Source organism: Trifolium pratense, linkage group LG6 (genome assembly GCF_020283565.1).
Source record: "Trifolium pratense cultivar HEN17-A07 linkage group LG6, ARS_RC_1.1, whole genome shotgun sequence".
Classification (NCBI taxonomy): Eukaryota; Viridiplantae; Streptophyta; class Magnoliopsida; order Fabales; family Fabaceae; genus Trifolium; species Trifolium pratense.
In genome coordinates this window covers 20,681,233-20,701,466 of record NC_060064.1, presented here as the reverse complement: position 1 = coordinate 20,701,466, position 20,234 = coordinate 20,681,233, and the positions used below count along the sequence as shown (strand labels likewise).

At 33.2% G+C, this 20,234-nt stretch overlaps 1 protein-coding gene across 1 annotated transcript; it reads right to left on the bottom strand.

Annotated features, from left to right (window-relative positions):
• Positions 1–491: 491 nt before the first annotated feature.
• On the bottom strand, positions 492–17,094 carry LOC123889378 (importin-11-like). Its single transcript, XM_045938679.1, has 24 exons — positions 16,595–17,094; positions 16,364–16,473; positions 16,117–16,189; positions 15,629–15,690; positions 15,129–15,270; positions 13,314–13,529; positions 13,098–13,164; positions 11,547–11,946; positions 10,371–10,518; positions 10,100–10,260; positions 9,206–9,305; positions 8,837–8,911; positions 8,583–8,717; positions 7,437–7,526; positions 6,377–6,559; positions 6,190–6,294; positions 5,402–5,560; positions 4,086–4,130; positions 3,759–3,980; positions 2,800–2,906; positions 2,387–2,443; positions 2,096–2,165; positions 1,752–1,995; positions 492–848 (listed from the first exon to the last, which is right to left on the bottom strand). The coding sequence occupies exons 1-23, from the start codon at positions 16,733–16,735 to the stop codon at positions 1,834–1,836; spliced, it is 3,030 nt and encodes a 1,009-aa protein (XP_045794635.1). The 5' UTR covers positions 16,736–17,094; the 3' UTR covers positions 492–848; positions 1,752–1,833.
• Between the last annotated feature and the right edge of the window lie 3,140 nt (positions 17,095–20,234).

Below are 20,234 nucleotides of genomic sequence, written 5' to 3'. Positions count from 1 at the left end.
GGTGTGTATTAACATGAGCTAATATATGGATGCTCCCCATAATTCTCCCACTAAAGCAAAATCAAACATTGTACCTAAAATTGTAAACATTGCCGTTGATGAGATTACTGCAATGTCTAACTTTGCATTCTAAGCAAGTCTTTTCAAAGATTGTCTTGTTCTAATTAAACAGTCCAATGAGTTGACTAGGATTCTATAGAGAACAAATCTTCAAATAAATCACGAGTGGAAGTGAAAGGTGGAAGAAGGAAAGAGAAAAAAAATCATTGTAGAAGTAGGAATGTAAGGGGGCAGAAGGGAAAGGGGAGCAATGGGGTGGCCCTGGTGGGGGAAAAGGGTGAAGTACAAAGTTCATTTAGTCACAATTAAGTTTATTAAAGGACATCTAGATATACAACATCGCCTTCTCAAGTTTTTCATGAGTCAGGGTTCAATAAATTGATGTTTTAATTTAAGAAGCCACTGAACACTGATGCTATGATGCATGAGAATTGCGTAAAAAAAAAAAATGATGTATGAGAATCAATTACTGGGTTGGATGTAGAACATGCAATTCAAAGAATCGGTAAAGTTTGCACTACACATCCGAATGCATCCAAAAACAGCATCTACAAAAGAACATTTTACATTTTACTGCCATTCTTCTCAACAAAGTAAATAATACTGGACTCAATGCTACTCCTTTTTTTCAAATAAAAATAATAAAGGAGCAACATCCTATTTACAAAGTTTCACGCTGCAAAGGGGCAAAGACAAGTAAAAATGAATGGGGGCAAAAACCACGACCTTGCAATTTTAAAAAGATGTATCAAAAATCATCAGCCAAAGTAACAAGCTTCAACATCACCCTGCAAAAAGAGTTTATTAACATGTTAGATGCAACTGGATAAGGAACTTGTTGTTAGTAAAAACTATTCCATAGAAATAATTCCACATAATGATAGTAAATTAATATTATTTTTAATCTGATTTGTCATTGAAATGCCACAGAAATAATAAAAAAAAAGCTGGAAACTTTATATAAATCACCAATTCATTAAATAAATGACAACTTATGTGCATTTCCTTAGGTGTTTTTCGTGTTGTTCTTAACTTAAAATACACCTTTTGTGGTTACAACAAACTTTGAGAAATTGTGGATTTAAGGAAACCATGGTAGGTATGAATATTTTAAGTGAAAAACACAAAGTAACTACAGAAATGCACCTAATTTTTTTTTCTCAAGTAAATCACAGAGAAAGAAGTTATATGAAAACCTAGCTCTGATACTATGTAATATATTGTATTGGAAGTTTGAAAGGAGTGTATTATTCACAAAAATATATCTCTTAATTTGATAATTAAGAAAAAATAATATATCTCTTAATAAATAAATAAAAAAGAGAATATATCTCTTAATAATTGGAAGGGAGGATCAATCAAACTCCTAATCATATCCCACATTAATATAGCACATGTCAATTGTGTTTTCTAAAAAACTCTTCTCACTCTCTCAAGCTTCATATCCTATAAGTTCTCATTTGCTGATGGAAAATAAAGTGTACATCTGGAACGTTTTAGTTTATAAGCCTACAATTTGACACTCAGTATGCAGGTATCATATCAATCTTTTTTCTTGTATCATTCTAGGGTTAATGAAAACAAAGAACAACGTATGTGATTGATTTTAAGGAACGTGAAACATCAGAGAATTTGGGGGGTGGGAGGGAATCAAATAGAAAAGCCACAAAGGTAAAAATGAGGAACTATACCGTATAGGAAGTATGAATCTATAAACAGAAGGACCGAGAGCATGCACATAGCACCACTAGATCACAAAAATGTCACACCCAGTTATGGCATTTTTAATGCCTGCTTTAACTGTGCAAACACAGATGGATGCATACTGCTCATTGCAGCATTAAAAGATTCCCCGTGAATGGCAACACATGTTTGTAGATTATCTCTCACAGAGTCCTCAAGTGACAGCTGATTTACACGGTCTGATAATTTGATCTATAGACAAAATAAACAAATGCATAAATTTGTTATTCATACAATATTGACACACACCATTCCGGAATGGATATTCGATATAGCTTTCATAATAACTTACCTGTCTTTTCCTGAATTCTTTACTAGGAATAGTGCCCTCATCAGGAGACGTACTGGAGCTCATGTCACCACTGTTATTGAGAACACATACATAAAGAATTATGTTTGTAAAACATGATGCTTGACATTTAAAAATAGGGAAAACACTGAGAGTCTAAATGTCGGTTGCTTTTGGAACTAATATTAACTGTTATCGAACTAAGAGGAAGCTGATCAAGATTCCACCCAAGCCCCGACTAATCTTTAATGAAGTGCGAAAAAAAGGATAATATAACAAGTACAAAAACCTAACCTGGACTCTTCCTCTGCCAAGTCATCATTTCTTCCCAGAATTACACTAATGCAAACACTGCACAACAATACATATATAGGGGTCATTTTCTCCCTTATTTGCACAAAACGTACTCCCTTTGGACTTGTAATTATATATAAGCAAAGATAACTAATAGTAAACTAATTAAGATGTTAGTTAACATCATTAATCTTCTTGATATAATAAAAAAATAATTGTATTCCCCAAATTACACCATCTCTTCATTTAATTTTCTATGAAAACTTGTATTCTGAGAATACTAATAAAATAGAACATTAAATATGGTGGAATTGAAATTTGCTTATATGTGAGTCCACCATATAAGACTTGTTCTTTTGCTTATATTCGAGTCTGAATGGAGTATAATATTTAAAGGTATTAGTAATTAGTACCTTAAAATTTGCTCAAGTTTGTCAAGAACTTGAGGCAGCCTTAATGTCAGAATTATTGAGAGGGCTAAGCCAATTGTCTTCTTCTGGATGGAAGAAACATTATCTACCTGGAAAATCATATGTTGAATAAGAAAACAGATGCATAATATTGTGAAACGGTGTGTCTTAGAGACCGTTTGTTATAGCTTATTTTAGAAAAAAAATCACTTTTTTTATAAAAATAATTACTTTTAATTGTTTTGCATCTGTTTGTTATAGATTTTTAAAATAATCAGAAGTTAAAAATAATCAGAAAACAGCTAAAAATGAGAAGCTACTAAGAGTAGCTTATAAAATAATAGATTTTTTTTAGAGGAGAGAGAAAAGAAATATTAAAAGAAGAAAGTTATTTGTAATTAAAAAAATCACTTTTATAAGTTGTATCCAAACAAACTAAAGATTATTTTATTTAATAAAAGTGATTTTTATTATAATAAACAAACACAAAGTAAATTCAACTTTTCTAAAAAACTCTAAAAACTAATCTCTAAATTATTTTACATCAAAATCACTATTTTTTTAAGGCAAAAGCTAAAATGTGCCCTAAGGGCACATGATAAGCTACTTAATATAGAAAAATTCTTCTCAAAAGTTGTGTATTTCACTTTTCAAAAGTCAAAGTGTTGTATTTTCCAAAACAAGAATTTTACTTTTGGATTCCTTAACATGTGCCCTTAGGGCACACATTAGCAAGGCCCTTTTTTTAATCTGTAACAAACAGACCTTTAATCACACAACAGGGTCTCTTGGAAAAAATAAGGATCAACAGTGGCAATATATTTCAACAACAGCAACATATACTATGCTACAATAACATTGGTTAAGAGTCAAATGTGAAAATTGTTTTCTAAGGTTTGTCCAAGCACAGATAAGATACAAATATGCAATATATGGAGAACCCAAACAAGCACCACACTCACCTTATCAACCCAAATGTCAACCAGACAAAGAAGTATATTTTCTTGAACTGGGATAGATGCCGTCTGAAGCAGTTGAGAAGTAGATGGATCTGATGCTAATTGGGCAAGTGAATTTGTATTCATCACCAAAAGTCTTGCCAGGATGGCAGCAGAAGATGCTTTAACAGATGTTTTAGAGGGGTCCCGGTCATCTCCTCCACTCAAACATATGACAATTAATTTCTGCAGAAAATAACATGATACAAGAGTTGAAATTATGTCTATAGATTTTTAACTATAAGCCATAAGTTGAACACACATATGCTGCAAGTATATAACTAGACTTACTTGTAATGTATTGCTAATAAGTGGCGGCACTTCCATGGGGAAACACTGTAAAGAAGAAAAATAAAATAAACATACTGTTTTTGAGGATTCAATAAAATCATGTTATGATAAAAAGGTACAGAATAATGCTACCTTCAAAATTAAGACACAACCAAAGGAATTTATGAATAGCAAAGGGATTTATGAATTGATGCAGTTCATGGCAAGAAGGCAAAAATCTGCCATAACATCAGATGGCACTGCAGCCTATGGGAGTAGATAATATAATATAAATAGAAAAAATTGTGTAATATAATTAAACATCTAAGAAGTGGACAGAACTCAATGAGAGAACAGAGAGAGTGAACTAGAGAACGGAGAGAAATTGACAAAGGTCATAGGAGATGTAAGAGCAGAGGTGAGATGGAAGGTTAAGTGTAAAAATCAAGAATTGATATTTAAAACACCTCTAGTTTATAATACATGTGGTTGACATTGCTCACTTTACTCTTAAAGTGGGTTGACATTACTCTCATTACTCTTAAAGTGGGTTACTACTAGGAGTTGGATCCTTATTTCTATTCAACTTATCAGGACTTGTTTTACATTTTACATAAAGTGATAGCTGGTAATTCTTTTAAAGGAATATAACAAGTTGATGGTTGTATAAACGGAATTGGTGTGAATTAAAAATTGCTGTAACCAACTTATAAAAAGTTGAGATTCATGTCTCAACAAATACTGGGGAATATTTATTCAAATGGAAAATAAATAAATGGAAAATAAAAGTTTAACGATCATGTGGAGTGAATATTTATTTTAAACATAGGAACACAGTATAAACAAACTGCATGAGGGGGTGACAGCCCCAATTTCACTATACTTGGGCCCACCCCTGATGTCACTAATAAATTTGCAAGTTAAGCTAGGACCTACAAAATCACCTAATAAGAATTTAATTAAAAGCTTGTGGATAAGAGCAGGGGGAATATAGGTTATAGAAGATTTCAGAGTTACTACGTTGTAAGTCAAATTGTTGACAAGTTGTGCTTGTACTATGAGTATTAGTACTTGACGTAGTTAGTAGCATAAATTGAAGTCTGAGGTTAGGTTGTTGTATTTCTTTTGAATAGACGATCACAAATATCCTACTCACTCTAAATACACAATTTAGTTAGCCTATACAATGATGATAGAATATATATACGGCCTATCAATAATATACTCAATGTTATTATCATTTTTCTCTCTTTTTCTATCTTCATCCAAAAGCTATAACTCTTTACACGAAAACTTAAATACCGAAAGTAACAATTGATGAGATGGGAATAACATACCTGAATTAAGATATCAATGACAGGAAGAACAGAAAGTAGACCTCTGTCATTGACATTGCCAACAACTAAATCAAGAATTTTAGCAATATTTGTTGCATGCATGCTTAGAAAGTCATTTCCACCCAAAATTACGTAATCTTCAATTATGTTCACTGCAACCTGCACTTCAGATGAAGAGAATGTAAAAACAATTAACCAAGATATTAAAATAAGGTCAATAAAAATGTGCTGCTATAGTAAGGGTGTAAATAAATCAGCATGAATATGTAACAGTAACGGCCATAGGTGAAACGAAGGTTTCAAGCAGATAAACATAGCACAAAAAGCAGAGGGGACACTCTGGAAACATCAGCATGAATATGTAACAGTAACGGCCATAGGTGAAACGAAGGTTTCAGCATGAATATTTTTTGCATTATGCCACACAAATCTAGATGCAAGTGGAGTTCTCTGGAAACTAACACAAAACTACACTAATTTGAGTTCAATATATATTAGATACGAACACATTCACAATGCAATAAAATCAACTATGTTCTTTATATATATGCGAAAATAGTTGTAGGAAGAGGAACTAGAAACAGAAGAAATTTTGAAGTCGAATTAATTCAAATATTATGTACGGCACATAACACAAGTGTTTGAAACAGTTGTCTCAATTCAACAACCGTCTATGCTGAAACCGTTACAATAATATTTCATCCAAAAGCCACTATCACACACACCATCTTTTGAAAACAAAGACCTAGAGTTAATTTAAAATTGATTTGTACGGAGTCAAGTCTAACCTCCAAATGGTCGAAGCTTCTCTCCATAATCCCCACAAGGCGTGAAAAATACGATAACAATTGAGGCACCATTGATGGAGCATGGGAAAGTGTGGCCTCCCATAACTGAAAGGTTGTGCATTAGAATTTTCATGATATATTCTCTCACAAAAATGTATCCAACTAATTAGTTAAAACAAAACATTACCAGCATGCTATCTTCAAGAAGATTGAGCTCATCTGGACTATTAATATCAATTCCATTCTCCAGAAGTGGCAGTAGTATATTGTAGCAAATGGGTGATTGATAACCAAGTGCAATCACAAAATTTCTCAAAGCAACCAGAAGCTGAATCTGTAGTAGACTTTCACCAGCAGATTCCTCCCAAACCTTACCATAACATAAGCAATAGATAAATAAGAAAAATTCAAATTTGCTAAGCTTGATGTTTAATTATAGCTACTCCTGCTATTCTATCATTATCACTTTCAGGGGTAAAAACCAAATAAGAATGTGATCAAACATGTCAATAAGTTTAAATTTAATTTAATCCATTAATTCAAATATACTAATTTCTAGGTCAAGATCCTTTCCATTTTATCCATTATCAAAGTTTTGGGAATATAAATATAATAATGTGATATTTGGTGGGTCCAATTATTTTCCATACATTTCAAAACTCTTGAAAACTATAGTAATGGAGACGGAAAATGGAGAGGATCCTAACCCCCTTCAACCTCCTTTGCTACTGACTCAGGTTAACCAGAATTAGTTGAACAATAAAGTATAAAAAAAATTGTCTTACTGCCTAGAAAGCTGTTAGATTCTTATTATTAAATAAATACTACATTTCACAATAGCAGTTATGGTAGTTATTAATATTATATAATAAGTAGTTATTTAGTTAGTTATGGATTGTGTGTGAATAAAAGGGAAATTGCAGGATATTGTGGATTATTCGGAATATTAGATAGTGGTTATTTGGGAGGGAGAGACCAAGCTCTCTAATTCTTGGAAGGGAGAGAACCAAGACTCTCGAATTTCTTGGGAACCTATTGTAATATTACTATTAATTCGTATCTTGGTACCAGTTTCTATCAAAATCTTTCTAGCTTTAAATTTTTGATGTTATGAACATTATGCTGAGTTGCATGAGAATCTTTAGAACTGAACATTATACACCTCTTCTTTTCTTGTGAGCCTAACCAAGCATTAAATGAACAAACCATAGTAGACAAAAAATAGAAGAGAATCATGTTTCCGTTACCTTTTGAAAAAACTGCACCAACTTGTTTGAAAATGGAATAACTTGACTAACATGTCCTATAAGGGTAGAGATCAAATTCAAAATCTGAACCTGAAAAAACATATTAAGAAAAATATCAACTACAATTCACTAATGGGACAATTTGGAAAGAAAATTCATATTTAGAATACTATTTACATGTGTTTGCTATTGCCAACATTCACTTAATTCTAGATACCTACCAAAAAAAAAAATTTAAAAGAATGCCCAAAGAAAGGGTACCCAGCTGGATCAAATGTAATGCATAAGTGGGATTTCTACCGGCCAAAGATAGAAACAGCTAAACCAATAAAAAAAACTCCAAAATCAAGCCCTGTAACAGTTAATTATGATACTAAAGAAGGTCAAGCAGTCAACAACATCCAAGCCTTGTCTATCTATCTGGTGAGGTTGACATCGTGGATCAACCAATATCATTATATACTACTATACCTATTTTTCAAAAAAGTATTTAAGGTAAGCTATAGTCTGTTGTGACCAGATGCTCAAGTAGAAAATAATGTTAACAGAAATAGTCCAAAACTTTGGCATGATTTGACCTAATGCGTACTATAAACCTACATGTTACATCTATCCTAGGGAAAAACTAAAAACTTCAACACAATAGATGAAGATTTCAACAAATAGTCGTTGAGCACTTCAATCCTAATCCTGACAGACTCAAATCCTCATTGTTGCCGATATTTCATAAATAATTGGTATGAGATTTTGTACTATACAACCTTCTGCTTCCCCAAAAAAATCTCCTTGAAAATTCCTTGCTAAATTGAACCACATGCTTTTTAGGTTGGATCACATGACAAGCCACATCCATTATAAAATACGACCCATTTTATACCAACTCTTCTGCTTGCTTTTGTATTACCATCATCACCAAGAAATCAATTCATCACTCTCTACTCTGGACTGGAGGGGAACCAATAGAAAGTTTTAACAGTTATGGTTCCCAGCCACCATATCCCTTCTCTCCTCTGCATGAATATTAATAACCCGGAAGAGGATTATTCCCTTCCATAATCCATCCCCCATTATTACACATTTCCCAAACAGTCTAAATGAATTTACTTTTTGATCAAAAAGAAAAGGTTGCATAGCAGTAGATTTTACCTTTGAATCAAATTCTTGAACGTCCTCAAACAACTTAAAACATGAGTCCCAACAAAGAGGAAGAAGGTCAACAAACTCCCTCTCTGAAAAGTTTGCATCTTCAACATGTAAGCACAGTGACCGACTGGCTGCCAGCTAAAAAAATTAATTTGCATGGTTAGATTGAAATAATAACAATGATAATGAGGCACAAATATATTGATCAAGCAGAGAAACAGAAGTAAAACCAATAGCAACATGTGTATGTTACGTACCCGGACAGATAAATCTTTACCCTGTAACAATCTGATTAAGGCACAATATACAGGCCTTTTTGTATCATCTTTAATCTGTGAAGAATAGAAAAGCCATAAGATATAGTAAATACAAATGGAGTGTTTCTTATTTGAAGATTTTAGACAGAGCAAGAGAATAACTAATTATTTACTATAATAACCATGTCATTCAAAAATAAATTTTACTATAATAACCATGTTCTTATATCTACGTTGAAATTATTAAACCTGTACATGTTTTGAATAGCAAAATTTAGGTCGTGAGAGAAAGCAATGCACCAAATCTTGAGTAAAATCAATAATGAAAATGTAGAAATTTACTCACAAAGGAACGAATCAACTATATACCTCAGAAACCCACTGTCCCAAAATTACCGCAACTTTACGATGAATAATAAACAGATTTGGATGATCATTTGAAAGCTCGTGCGATAAAGCACCATTAAACCTGCAAATAAATGATTTAGAACGAATTTCAAAGTACTTTTTGCACCAGGCAGAGCCTAACAAAAGAAGAGTCTAATATCAAAAACATAATAAACTACAAAATTGAACTGTCATTAAATATACATAACTCTTCTTAGAATTGGGAGTTGGGGCTAACTCAACCTTATAAAACCAGCTTCGAAGGTGAGGATTACCCTCACTTGTAAATGCCATCTCGCAACTCTGAAGTCAGAACCATTAAATAAGTAAACTCTTAAGATTTGTTGCAGTTTGAGGTTGTCAAATATCTCTCTCCAATTATGTGTTATGTGCATATCTGCATATCTGAGTGCGAATAGACATTTTGGCATTTCTGGTAAATGATGGGTATGTCCTTGGATCATCTTTTAGACATTATTTTCAAGGGTTTGATGACAAGGAAAATAACATTTGTTGCAATGTGCTGTTTATGGCATTTTATTTTTGGTTGGATAGGAATGCCTATATCTTCGAAGGTGTAGCTTCACCTCTGAGGCTCTGACTTAATAGTTAATATAGGATAGAATCGTTTTATGCTTAGCTCACGGATTTTAAACATGATAAGTAATTTATATAGAAAAAGAGACTGGACAGCTCTGCTACACCAACTAATTATTAGGAATTCCCAGTGTTTTCTTTCTTCTTTTTGTTGTCTTTGTTGAGAGCTTCTTATCTACCAATCTCTAGTAACTTCTATACATTTTCTTCAAATAGAATCAAAATATGGATCTTACAAGTAACCAAATATAATAGATAGCATAATAGGTTTAGACTCACCAGTCTTTAAAGCTCAGATAGTTTGAGAGTTCATAATAAACATAAGCGGCAGCACCATAGGCAGCATCTTTAAGAAGTAACGCAGAAGTAATTTCTGTCACTGTAGTCGGGCAATTGTTCATGGTCTCTTGAAGAAGAGAAACCACAGCAGGAGCTAGCAGCTAAATTAAACAGTCAAGGTTGCACATACATATTAGTCTATAGTCAATATAGTCATTGAAATATCTCATAGAAAATACAAGATAACATGTGATCTTCAAATGTCACTTACTTGACTATTATTTTCGAACAATACAATGTACAGAGCTTCAGCACATGGCCTCAATTTTTCTGTCCACTGGACCATATCCTGCTCGTGATGAAAAGACTCGGGGTTACGGTACCACTCCTCCAAATCACTTGCTGTCAGAACAAAATACCTGTTGGGAGCTAAGGGCACTGTTTAGTCTGGAAATAGAGAGCATAATCATGAGGATATTTATAACTGACTCTTGATGCAAATGAAAATTATGTAGCTGAACCTCAGTAGCTTGTCAGCATGAAAAATGTATATAAACAACAGAAAGTTAGTTAATTTCAAAACAAACATTTCACATTCTTCTAAGACATCTGCATCTACTCAATCAATCAATTATATGCAAACATAATGAATATGTGCACAGACTCTTACATGATAGTAACATTGCTGAACTGCACACTATCATTTGAAACTGTGGTTTTTATTTTCTAGGTCCATATACAAAGAGAAGAAATAACTGGCAAGAATAAAAGATGAATGGCCTGGTTTATGTCATTAGAAATTGAAGTTGAACAAACTATTAGTTGAAAAATCAAGTAATCCAACTTCAGATATCTTTTTGGTTCAGAAGGTCCTTGATGATTATGTTGAAGAACCTTTTTTATCCAGGGAAGTGTTCGATGATGATAATGTTGGAGATGATATTGATGATGTTGTAAGAGGATTGGTCATTTGAAGGCATAATTATGTTCTTTTTTAAATGTTTTCGCTTTTTAAACTTATGTTTTGATTTTTTATGTAGAAAGGTCTTATCTATATACTTCGCTAATTTGCATTATTATGGAGTTGGATCCATTATTTAACCATTAATTGTGTAAAGTGAGTAATATCAACCATTAATTAACAAATTAAAGGTAGATATTGTAGGTACATCATAACAAATAACGAGTTGTTAAAATAAAAACCCTTGATTATCTCACTATACACTTTAGAGGATCCAAATCCTATGGAGTTATATAATTTGAAATGTTGAATTAGTATGTGTTACTAGTGTTCTATATGTATGTGTTAATGTTTTTATTTTTGGTAAAATTTGACAAAATTGTGTATAAACAAACATATGGCATACCTTCAGACCTTACTCGGCTGAGAAAATAAGAAATATGCAGGTCAAATAAACAAGTCAAGAAGAGCTTGCGAAGTGAATACCTTGTTATCAATACATTGCACAAAAGAACTATCCGCTCATTCGGAAGAAGGGAGGTTACAACACCGCCAACTGCACTGGAAATATTTTTCTTCATCTGCTCCAGTGTAACTCCATTTTCATCCACCACCCGACCAGTAAGACTTGGCTTGTATTCCTTACATTCCAGAATATTCTTAATCATCACCATACATTGAATGAGAAATTGTTCAAATGACAGTAGATTTGGCTCCGGGTCTGTTATTTTATTCAAACAGAAGTCCATGACTGATGAAAGAACAAATTTATCCCCAAAGGAGTAAGGATGTCTTCCCTGAATGGCAATTAAAATTTTCATCAATTTGGTACATGATCTCTTTAGAAAGTCCCAAAATTTAGGATACTGCTTTTGAAAAGACGAATCTGCAGGCAAAGAAAACGTCCCGAGAGGTAAGACTAAAAGCAAGAAATAAGTAGCATTTTATGCACAAGAAAAAGCACAGAAAGTGAACAAATACTATTTATGTTTTCTTTCCAACAATATGAGAACTAGACATTGTAGAGTGAGGAGGGAAGGAAATATTTAAAGGTTCAATATTTAGCATGGCATCTCGCTACATAGCATATAGCTACTGTCTATTACTACTGAAAGATAAAGATAAATTGAGAAACACATAATTGTTATATTTGTGGATACACGTGTTACAAATAAAACCACTATGACAGGTTAAAGAGGCAGTAGTCATTGTATATTTTCATTGTCCGTCACAAAGATATCACTTTTAAGTATCCACCTCAGTATTTCATTTTTATTGACACTTCACCACCCATTTTTATTGACACTTCACCACTACCATTGAGAAATGTCGGTCTTACGGCTTTCCTTTGAATTTGATAGTAGGTATGCAAGCAAAAACTATGCCGAGTACATTTCTCCATTTCATCCGGCCAGCTTGACTTCTGTGTGTGACTTCCATATCAATCTCCCTATCAATTCATAAAATGAATTCAAGCTACTTAAATCATCCAAGTAATGGAATGATGTGATTCACCTCCAAAACATTGCTAATATACATCTTACTGAACTTGTGAGCATTTCATATTGTCTGTCACACTCATACTCAACAAAATCCCTTTGACTCCAAAGTTTCTAACTTACTCGTCTCGATTCACCAACATAACTATATCATCCAGCAACTTACGAGCATGCAATAAAACATTATTGCTTGTGTGTGCCTAAGTACATCCAATACTAAGGGACTAAAAGTTGACCTATGGTACCAAATCTTTCATTACTGCGCTAATAAGAAACTTTATCTACATCATGTTTGGATAATCAATTTCCCAGTTGAAAATAAATAGAGAGAAAAGTGTAAATTACACAATATCATTTGATTTTACAAAGAAGGAACTTGACACGCAAAAGAATATACTATCTAGCTCATAATGAAAAACTTATTCTTGTCCAGGAAACAAATGATTCTTAACATTTTCACTTTTAACAACTTAGATTATACAATTGTTTAACTTAAACACATGGATAATCATAAATGCATAAGAAATAGCAGTCTCACAATATGGAAGAAACGATTGAATGGCACTTAAGAGAGCAGTTGAGACTTCCTTGACTGGCCGAACCTCCTACAAAATAGTAATACCAGGCCCATCATCATAAATTTTGTATTGAATAACTTCAAAATCTAAAAACAAAAAGGTGATAAAATTTTCAAGAAATGGAAATCACAATCACAATAGAGAAAAAGAATGAAACACGAAACAGAGATAATTACCTGAAAGCACTTGGAATCACTTTGAAATCCTGAAATAATTAACTGCCGTATGATCTTTGAACATAACAACCATCTCTCACATGTAAGATAAAGTTCATGATGCTGATCATCAGCATTGGAATTATAGTTTTGAGAAAGAGCAGAGAAACCATGCAGCAGTGCCTGCACATCACTCTGCCAGAGGCGCCAGCTATAATCAAAGAATTGGGATGATATCTGCAAAAGAAATCGGTTGAGGTATTCAATTATTCAAAGAATATGTACAGGATATTGAATAGTAATCTTAATCAAGAAAAATCACATCAATTGAATGCAGAATTTAATGGCAGAAGAGGGAAGATTCAAAACATTGGGGGAAAACAATAAAAGGAGGGCAATATAAACCCCAAAAGAGTCTAGATGTTAGACCATGTATAATTCATATGTCTGTATAAGGGAAAATGACAATTATTCTTAGTGGGGAAAAAAATTAAAATATGGTCCAACAAAAAAGCCCGCAGTCTCATAGCATAGGGGGGAGAAAATTATTCACCTTAGGGTGCATTTGATATGCTAAGAAATAAGGGATTGGAGAAGACTACTTCAGTTGTACTGTGTTTGATTTTAAAATTGTTCTTGGGACTGGAAAAATTGGGGGGCAAGGGACTGGACAATTTTTTGTCTCAAGTACAAGTTATCTAAAATGCCAAAATAGCCTTTTGTCCACAAAACATCGTTCAAGACAAAAAAAAAAGTTGTTCAATACCTTAAACGTTTGTTCTATCTTGTGTTGTACTGTCCTATGCTTACCTTTTTCAAATCAAACGCACCCTTAGGTAATGAAGGTGGGCAGGTTTATGATGACCACTCCCAGTCAGATGCTTAGAAAGCAGTTTCTCTTAATGGTGATCCAATTCATTTTCACTAAATGGACGAGTGAAGACAAGAACCTAGGAGCTAAAGGAGGATAATTAGATATAGTTTATTTTATACCAGTTAGTAGGAGCTATGAGCAAGGCTTGCTATCAGAGAGCCACAAACAGGTCAAACTAGTGTTTTGTTACAAATGGAGGCAGTAATGCTCGAGGTCAATATGTTAATGAAAAAATGATTCGTGGCCATTTTGTATTATCCTTGTCGTCATTTATGTTTTGGATTGGAAAAAAATCACTATAAGCCTTCCCTGCCTGCAGATCAAACGATACCGCATAGTCTATCACGTATCATGTTTGATGACAAACCAATTAAAATATAAACCCTTTTCCATAGTTTCATTTATAATTTATTTAAGTCACCCTCTACCTCTAAATATTATAATTTAGAAATATATTACCAATTAGAAAAAATATAAATATAAATATGAAGGAATTAAGTAGAACTTATAGAACAAACCTCACCATTCATTCAAGCTATATCATGTAGAAAAGTGAAGTTATTCTTTGATTTTATATATAAGATTATTTTTACCCTTGGCTAAGTTAGTACTACTACATTAACACCCGCATGCATAATCTTTTACCATGCAGGACAAAATTAGATGCAATGCTATGACTTCCCATCCACAATTTCTGCTATATTTTGTGCTTCAGCACTTTTAATACGTATAATGATATGTTCTCCTAACAAATCCTACAAATTACATACAAGATATAGTAATAAATAAAATAATGTTTTAGAAGACTAAAAAAGCCAAGGATAAGAATAATTATAGAGGTTTGCATGTAATTGAATAATGATGGTTGGTATTTTTATATTTTTGAAATGTACAGCATAAATGCAAAGATTGAGACAACGTAAGCAATAAAAAAAAAAAAAAAAGAATATACAGAATCACACCTCTGCAAAGTTGCGCTGGTCTGCGGTAAGCCGTTTTGTAGACAACTCCTTTAAGGTCCTAAATAGAATCGTAAAGATTCGGTGGGAGGCAAGAACATCTGCTGATTGAAGTTGTTGAGATAAAACCAAAAAGATGTCTGGCCTGAGAAGTCATTACATTAGCATATCAATACATAGAGCATGCATTAAGAAGAAATCATAAAACCAAATGACAATATAAATGATAGCATCTATGCAACAAAAAAGAACACCTTGCAAGTCAATAAAACTCGTCTCAGATAAAACTTACAAATTGAAACATTCTTTGCTCAAATAAAATTAATGCATAAAAATACAATTTAGACTTTCAGTATATGCTAATAGGAGTTCACAAATTAATGAATCAAACTAGACAAACAAAAAGAGAAGCAAACACGAGGAATTGAAATTTCAATGGCAATGGTGTAGACTGTAGACAGCAATTATTCTTGGACAGGACAGAAATAAACATCAAAAAGTACCATTCTTTCGGATAATCAATGCGAGCAATCTTGGAGATTAGTACAGCCAACATTAGAGCTATCTGCATTTCAAAAAATAAAAGAAAATAGAAGTAAATATCGACAGCTTATGACAAATTCAAAACGTATAGCCAGTAAAATAAAATACGATAAAACACTAAAAGTCTACCAAATTGGAGGGTGGATGGCTATCATTTACAATGCATTCTAACCTAAACCATGACAAAGAATCTAGAATTTTAAAATCATACAAGACAAAACAACTTGGAACCATGTGCAAATCGAACAGCATTGATTATAAATCATCCAACCCATCGCTAAATGAGACCATTTCTAGGACCAAAGTGACTAATTTTGACATAAGAGACAGTAGTGGTAACAGGCACTAACAAGTCAAGTACCAAACAAAATGTCAAAATCACAAACAAGTAAAGTACGAAATCACTAACAAGCACCATCCAAGTCATAACACAGTCCTAAAAAAACACCTGATCACTCTCTTCTCTCAAGTGCATCAACAACTTCTGCTTCAAATGCGCTTTCTCCTCATTGGTAATTCCCCTGAACAAAAGGAAGAAATACAAAAGCCACATTACAATCTACACACTGCATGTTTAATCCAGCTTGATTTTCACGCCAAAAATTAAAAACTCTCCACAGCATTTTGATTACAACTTTTTTCTCTGAACATATAATAAGCTAATACTCAATAAAATCACATTCAGAAGCGCTTACGTAGAATCACGACGCTGGCGCCAGTAACGATTAATACTGTTTTTGAAATAAACAGTTGCCATTAAACGCACATCAACTTGCGACGCCAAATCCTTAGCAGTAATCACTTCCTACAGTTCCATTCACCAAAAGAAAAAGCTCAATAACAAAGCAAAACAAAACAAAGAAACAAGTAACACAATGCGAAGTTCATCGGAACCCTAAGAGAGAGAGAGAGAGAGAAAGAAGTACCAGGAGGCATGAGCAGAAGCCACGTCTAGACTCAGATTGCGCAAGGGCTTCTTCAGCGGGACCACGGAGACGATGATCGGCGCTCATGGAATTGGCGAGGAGCGAGTACATCGCCGCCACGTCGGAGACCGAAAGCGCCATCGGTAAACGACGTCGTAGAGAACCGTTTGTTTGTTTGCGTTTTGGTTAGAACTTGGAAAATGGAAAAGTGAAAATGAATCAGTGTTCGGTGGTGTGAGAGGGATTTATCGATTTATTTATATAATATTATTATTATTATAGTTACTTTGAAATGGAAGGAAGATAGAATAGAAGAAGAAAAAAAGTGTGTTGTTTTTTTTAAGAGTGTTTGAGATTGAGAGGGTTTGAGACTCTTTGGTTGAATTGAAGCATTTAGCTGCAGAGGGTGGTACAAAATGGGGGTGTATAGGCTAATGGAAGTAAAAAGGGGTTTCAGATTCAAAAATGCACCATCAACCTCTTTGATGCCAACTCATTTTGCTCGTTTTTGTTTGGTGGCTATTTTTGTCACCCGACCAGATACTCGTGCGCCCTTTTTACATATCCGCTACTTAAGTAGCGGATGTTATAAAATCAAAAATTTTGGGTAAAAATGTGGTCCGCTACTTAAGTAGTAGACAGTGTTTGAGTAATCAGTAGGACAACAAAAGTATCTCCCTTTTTATTTTTGTTGTTGTTTTTCTTTCATTTGTGGGTAGACTTAAAGAAGTAATGGGCTCCTCATATGAGGATGTAAGAATCTTTGTTTTTTACGTGTAGAAGATGGTGAAGGGGGTGTGGTATTGGCACCCCATGTCTTTTTTACCACTACCTTCTAGTCATTATTTTAAGAAAAAATTTATTTTTTAGATTCAAATAATGTTTGATGTATCTGATTAATATTATAGGCTAGATACATCAAACATTATATTAACCTAAATAAATTTTTTCTTACAATGAGGCCTAGAGGGAGTATTTATTCAAAATTTATATCATTTGAATGTATACATAGGAAAATTTGAATTTTACTTTCATTCAATTTGCTTGTTTATGTTTTTGTTGTTTGTTTTCTCTCCCGACCCCGTGTTTCTTTTATATTCCCTGAATTTCTAATTTTATCCTTGAAAAAACTTCGATTTGTAGAAACCGAAGTTTTTTTTGTCTTGAAAACAAATTTCAGTTTCTAAAAATCGAATTTTACTCTGAATTTGCACTAGAAAAAATTCGGTTTCTGCGAACATAATTTTTCTGCAAGGGCAAAATTGAAATATTGGGGGTATAAAAGAATCACGGGGGTCGGGAGAGAAAACATTTCCTATGAGAATGTAAGAATCTTTGTTTTTTACTTGTAGAAGATGATGAGGGGGGGGAGGGGGGGTATTGGCACCCTTATAAGAAAAGGATGGCCTACTAATTACGTAGAAAAGGGGTCGGGCTATTACACTTGTCACTGGTTCTGGGAAAGACAATGATGCCTCCATACTGTCTGTTTTCTCCTCTTCCATGCATCATACCGACCACGAGGTACCTTAGAGTTTTAACTTAAATTGCTTTATGCATTGGTAAGATATAAGATTAGAAAGATCTAATATTTTGTTTGTTTCTAGGTTTAGGTCTTTCAATTTGATTAATGTGTTGATAATGATTTGTAAGATGAGTTATTGTGGGGTGTTGCTTGGTTACACAAAGTTGCAAAGAATTCAATGTGCCTAAATTACATTTTTTAAAACAATTATGTCGCAACAATTCTAAACGGTTGTGGGTGGTTTATAATTGTATTTATGTTTCTTGTCTTATGCTATATTAATTTAATAAATCTTCGTTGGTTGTTTCAATGAAAAAAAAAATACTATGACATGTGTTTTATGTTTAGAATTTCATTTTTATCGATCAAAACTATGTAGTGATCATTAAAACTTGTTGACTTTGTAGGAGGTGGCTGCAGACTGTTGTACCCTAAATTTTGACTACGATGTTTCTCGTCTATTTTATTTTTCTGTCGTCTTTTTTTAATCAGTCGCGACGTTCTGACGAAATTTCGGCAGAGAGGTATTTTAAAATACCTCATTTGTTTGTTCAAGTACTTTTTTTTTTATTTATTTTATTATTTATTCTTTTTTTTTATTATTAATGTTATTATTATTTTTTATTATTATTAATGTTATTATTATTTTTATTATTTATTAATATTATTATTATTATTTATCTTTATTTTATTATTTTTTTTTAGTATAAAAAGGTGGAAATATGTTAGATTGTTTTTTTAGGGTTTAGTATGTTAGAATAGTTTATCTCTTTTGTTAAGTTATTTGTGTGAAATATGTTAGAATAGTTTATCTCTTTTGTTAAGTTATTTGTGTGATAAAAAATTGTTGTCTTTTTTTAATAAAGATAGAATGAAAAAGGATCGGTTTGTCATGTGGCTCTCCGGTTCTCTGGTTATTCGTATTCTTGGTGATTACCTCGAAATGTGGATAACCGGCGTTCTTTTAATTATTTCTTTTCAAAAAGTAATAAAAACCATAAAATGAACGCAACGCACTAAACTGAGTCTTTTTTGTGAAAAATGTTTAACTGAGTCTTATGTGTTTAAAAAATGTATTAGAGTGTTTCATGTGTTTAAGAAATGTTTTAAGGAGTCTTATGTGTTTAAGAGGTTTTTTCCATGTGTTTAAAAAAGAGTCCCATGTATTTAAAAGGGTATTTTGTGTAGTTAAGAGTGTATTATGTGTTAAAAAAGGGTGTTTGTGTAAAAAGAGTCCTTTTTGCGAATTAAAATCAACCAACAAACACGTATTTTCTACCCGAGAACTGCGTGTAGCTTTGAATTTTCCATTGCACCTGGGAATACGTATGAGCGGGATGGTGTATCTCGTCAAGCACATTAATAAAAAAACTTTTTGTGTCAAAAGAAATGTTAAGAGTCTTTAGTGTCTTTTAATGTCTTTTCTTCGTTTAATTAGTATAGCACAAATAATAAAGCATCATTACACAAGCGCGAGAACTAATTTTAATCCTAGATCTAAAGAGAAGGTTCCCGTTGAGTACAACGGATGCGAGGGGTGCTAATACCTTCCCTTCGCATAACCGACTCCCGAACCCGGAATTTTGGTTGCGATGACCACCCTTTCCACTTAAAGGTTTTATCGATATTTTCCTTTTCCGCGTGGCCGCGTGGAATAAATAAAGTTCGGTGGCGACTTTACTGTTTTAGCGAGCGTTTATCGCTTCGCGCAGTTTTTGTATTAGCTAGTTGAGTAGATTAGCAGTTCATCCTTAGAATTAGCCTTAATTTTTAGGGAGGGCGCTACAGCTGGCGACTTCACTGGGGACTAGTTAACTAAGAGAGTCGAGCCCACTCTCTTTAGATTTAGGTTTTTGGGTTTTTGCGCTTGTTTGTGTTTATTGTGTATTATTTTTTATGCTTTATTCAGTCATGTGCTTTATTTGCCGTAATATTTGCATGTGTTGTATTTGTTTATTACTTGTATAAATATATCTGTTATATATATATATGTGGGGTTGTGATGTTGGGTTACATGTGGATAAAGCTCTACACCCGAGCTTCGAGAGAAACTAAGTTAAGTTAGGGGTTTAGTATTGGCCTGCTTGGCGCGTGCCTCGAGAGGACCAATACGAA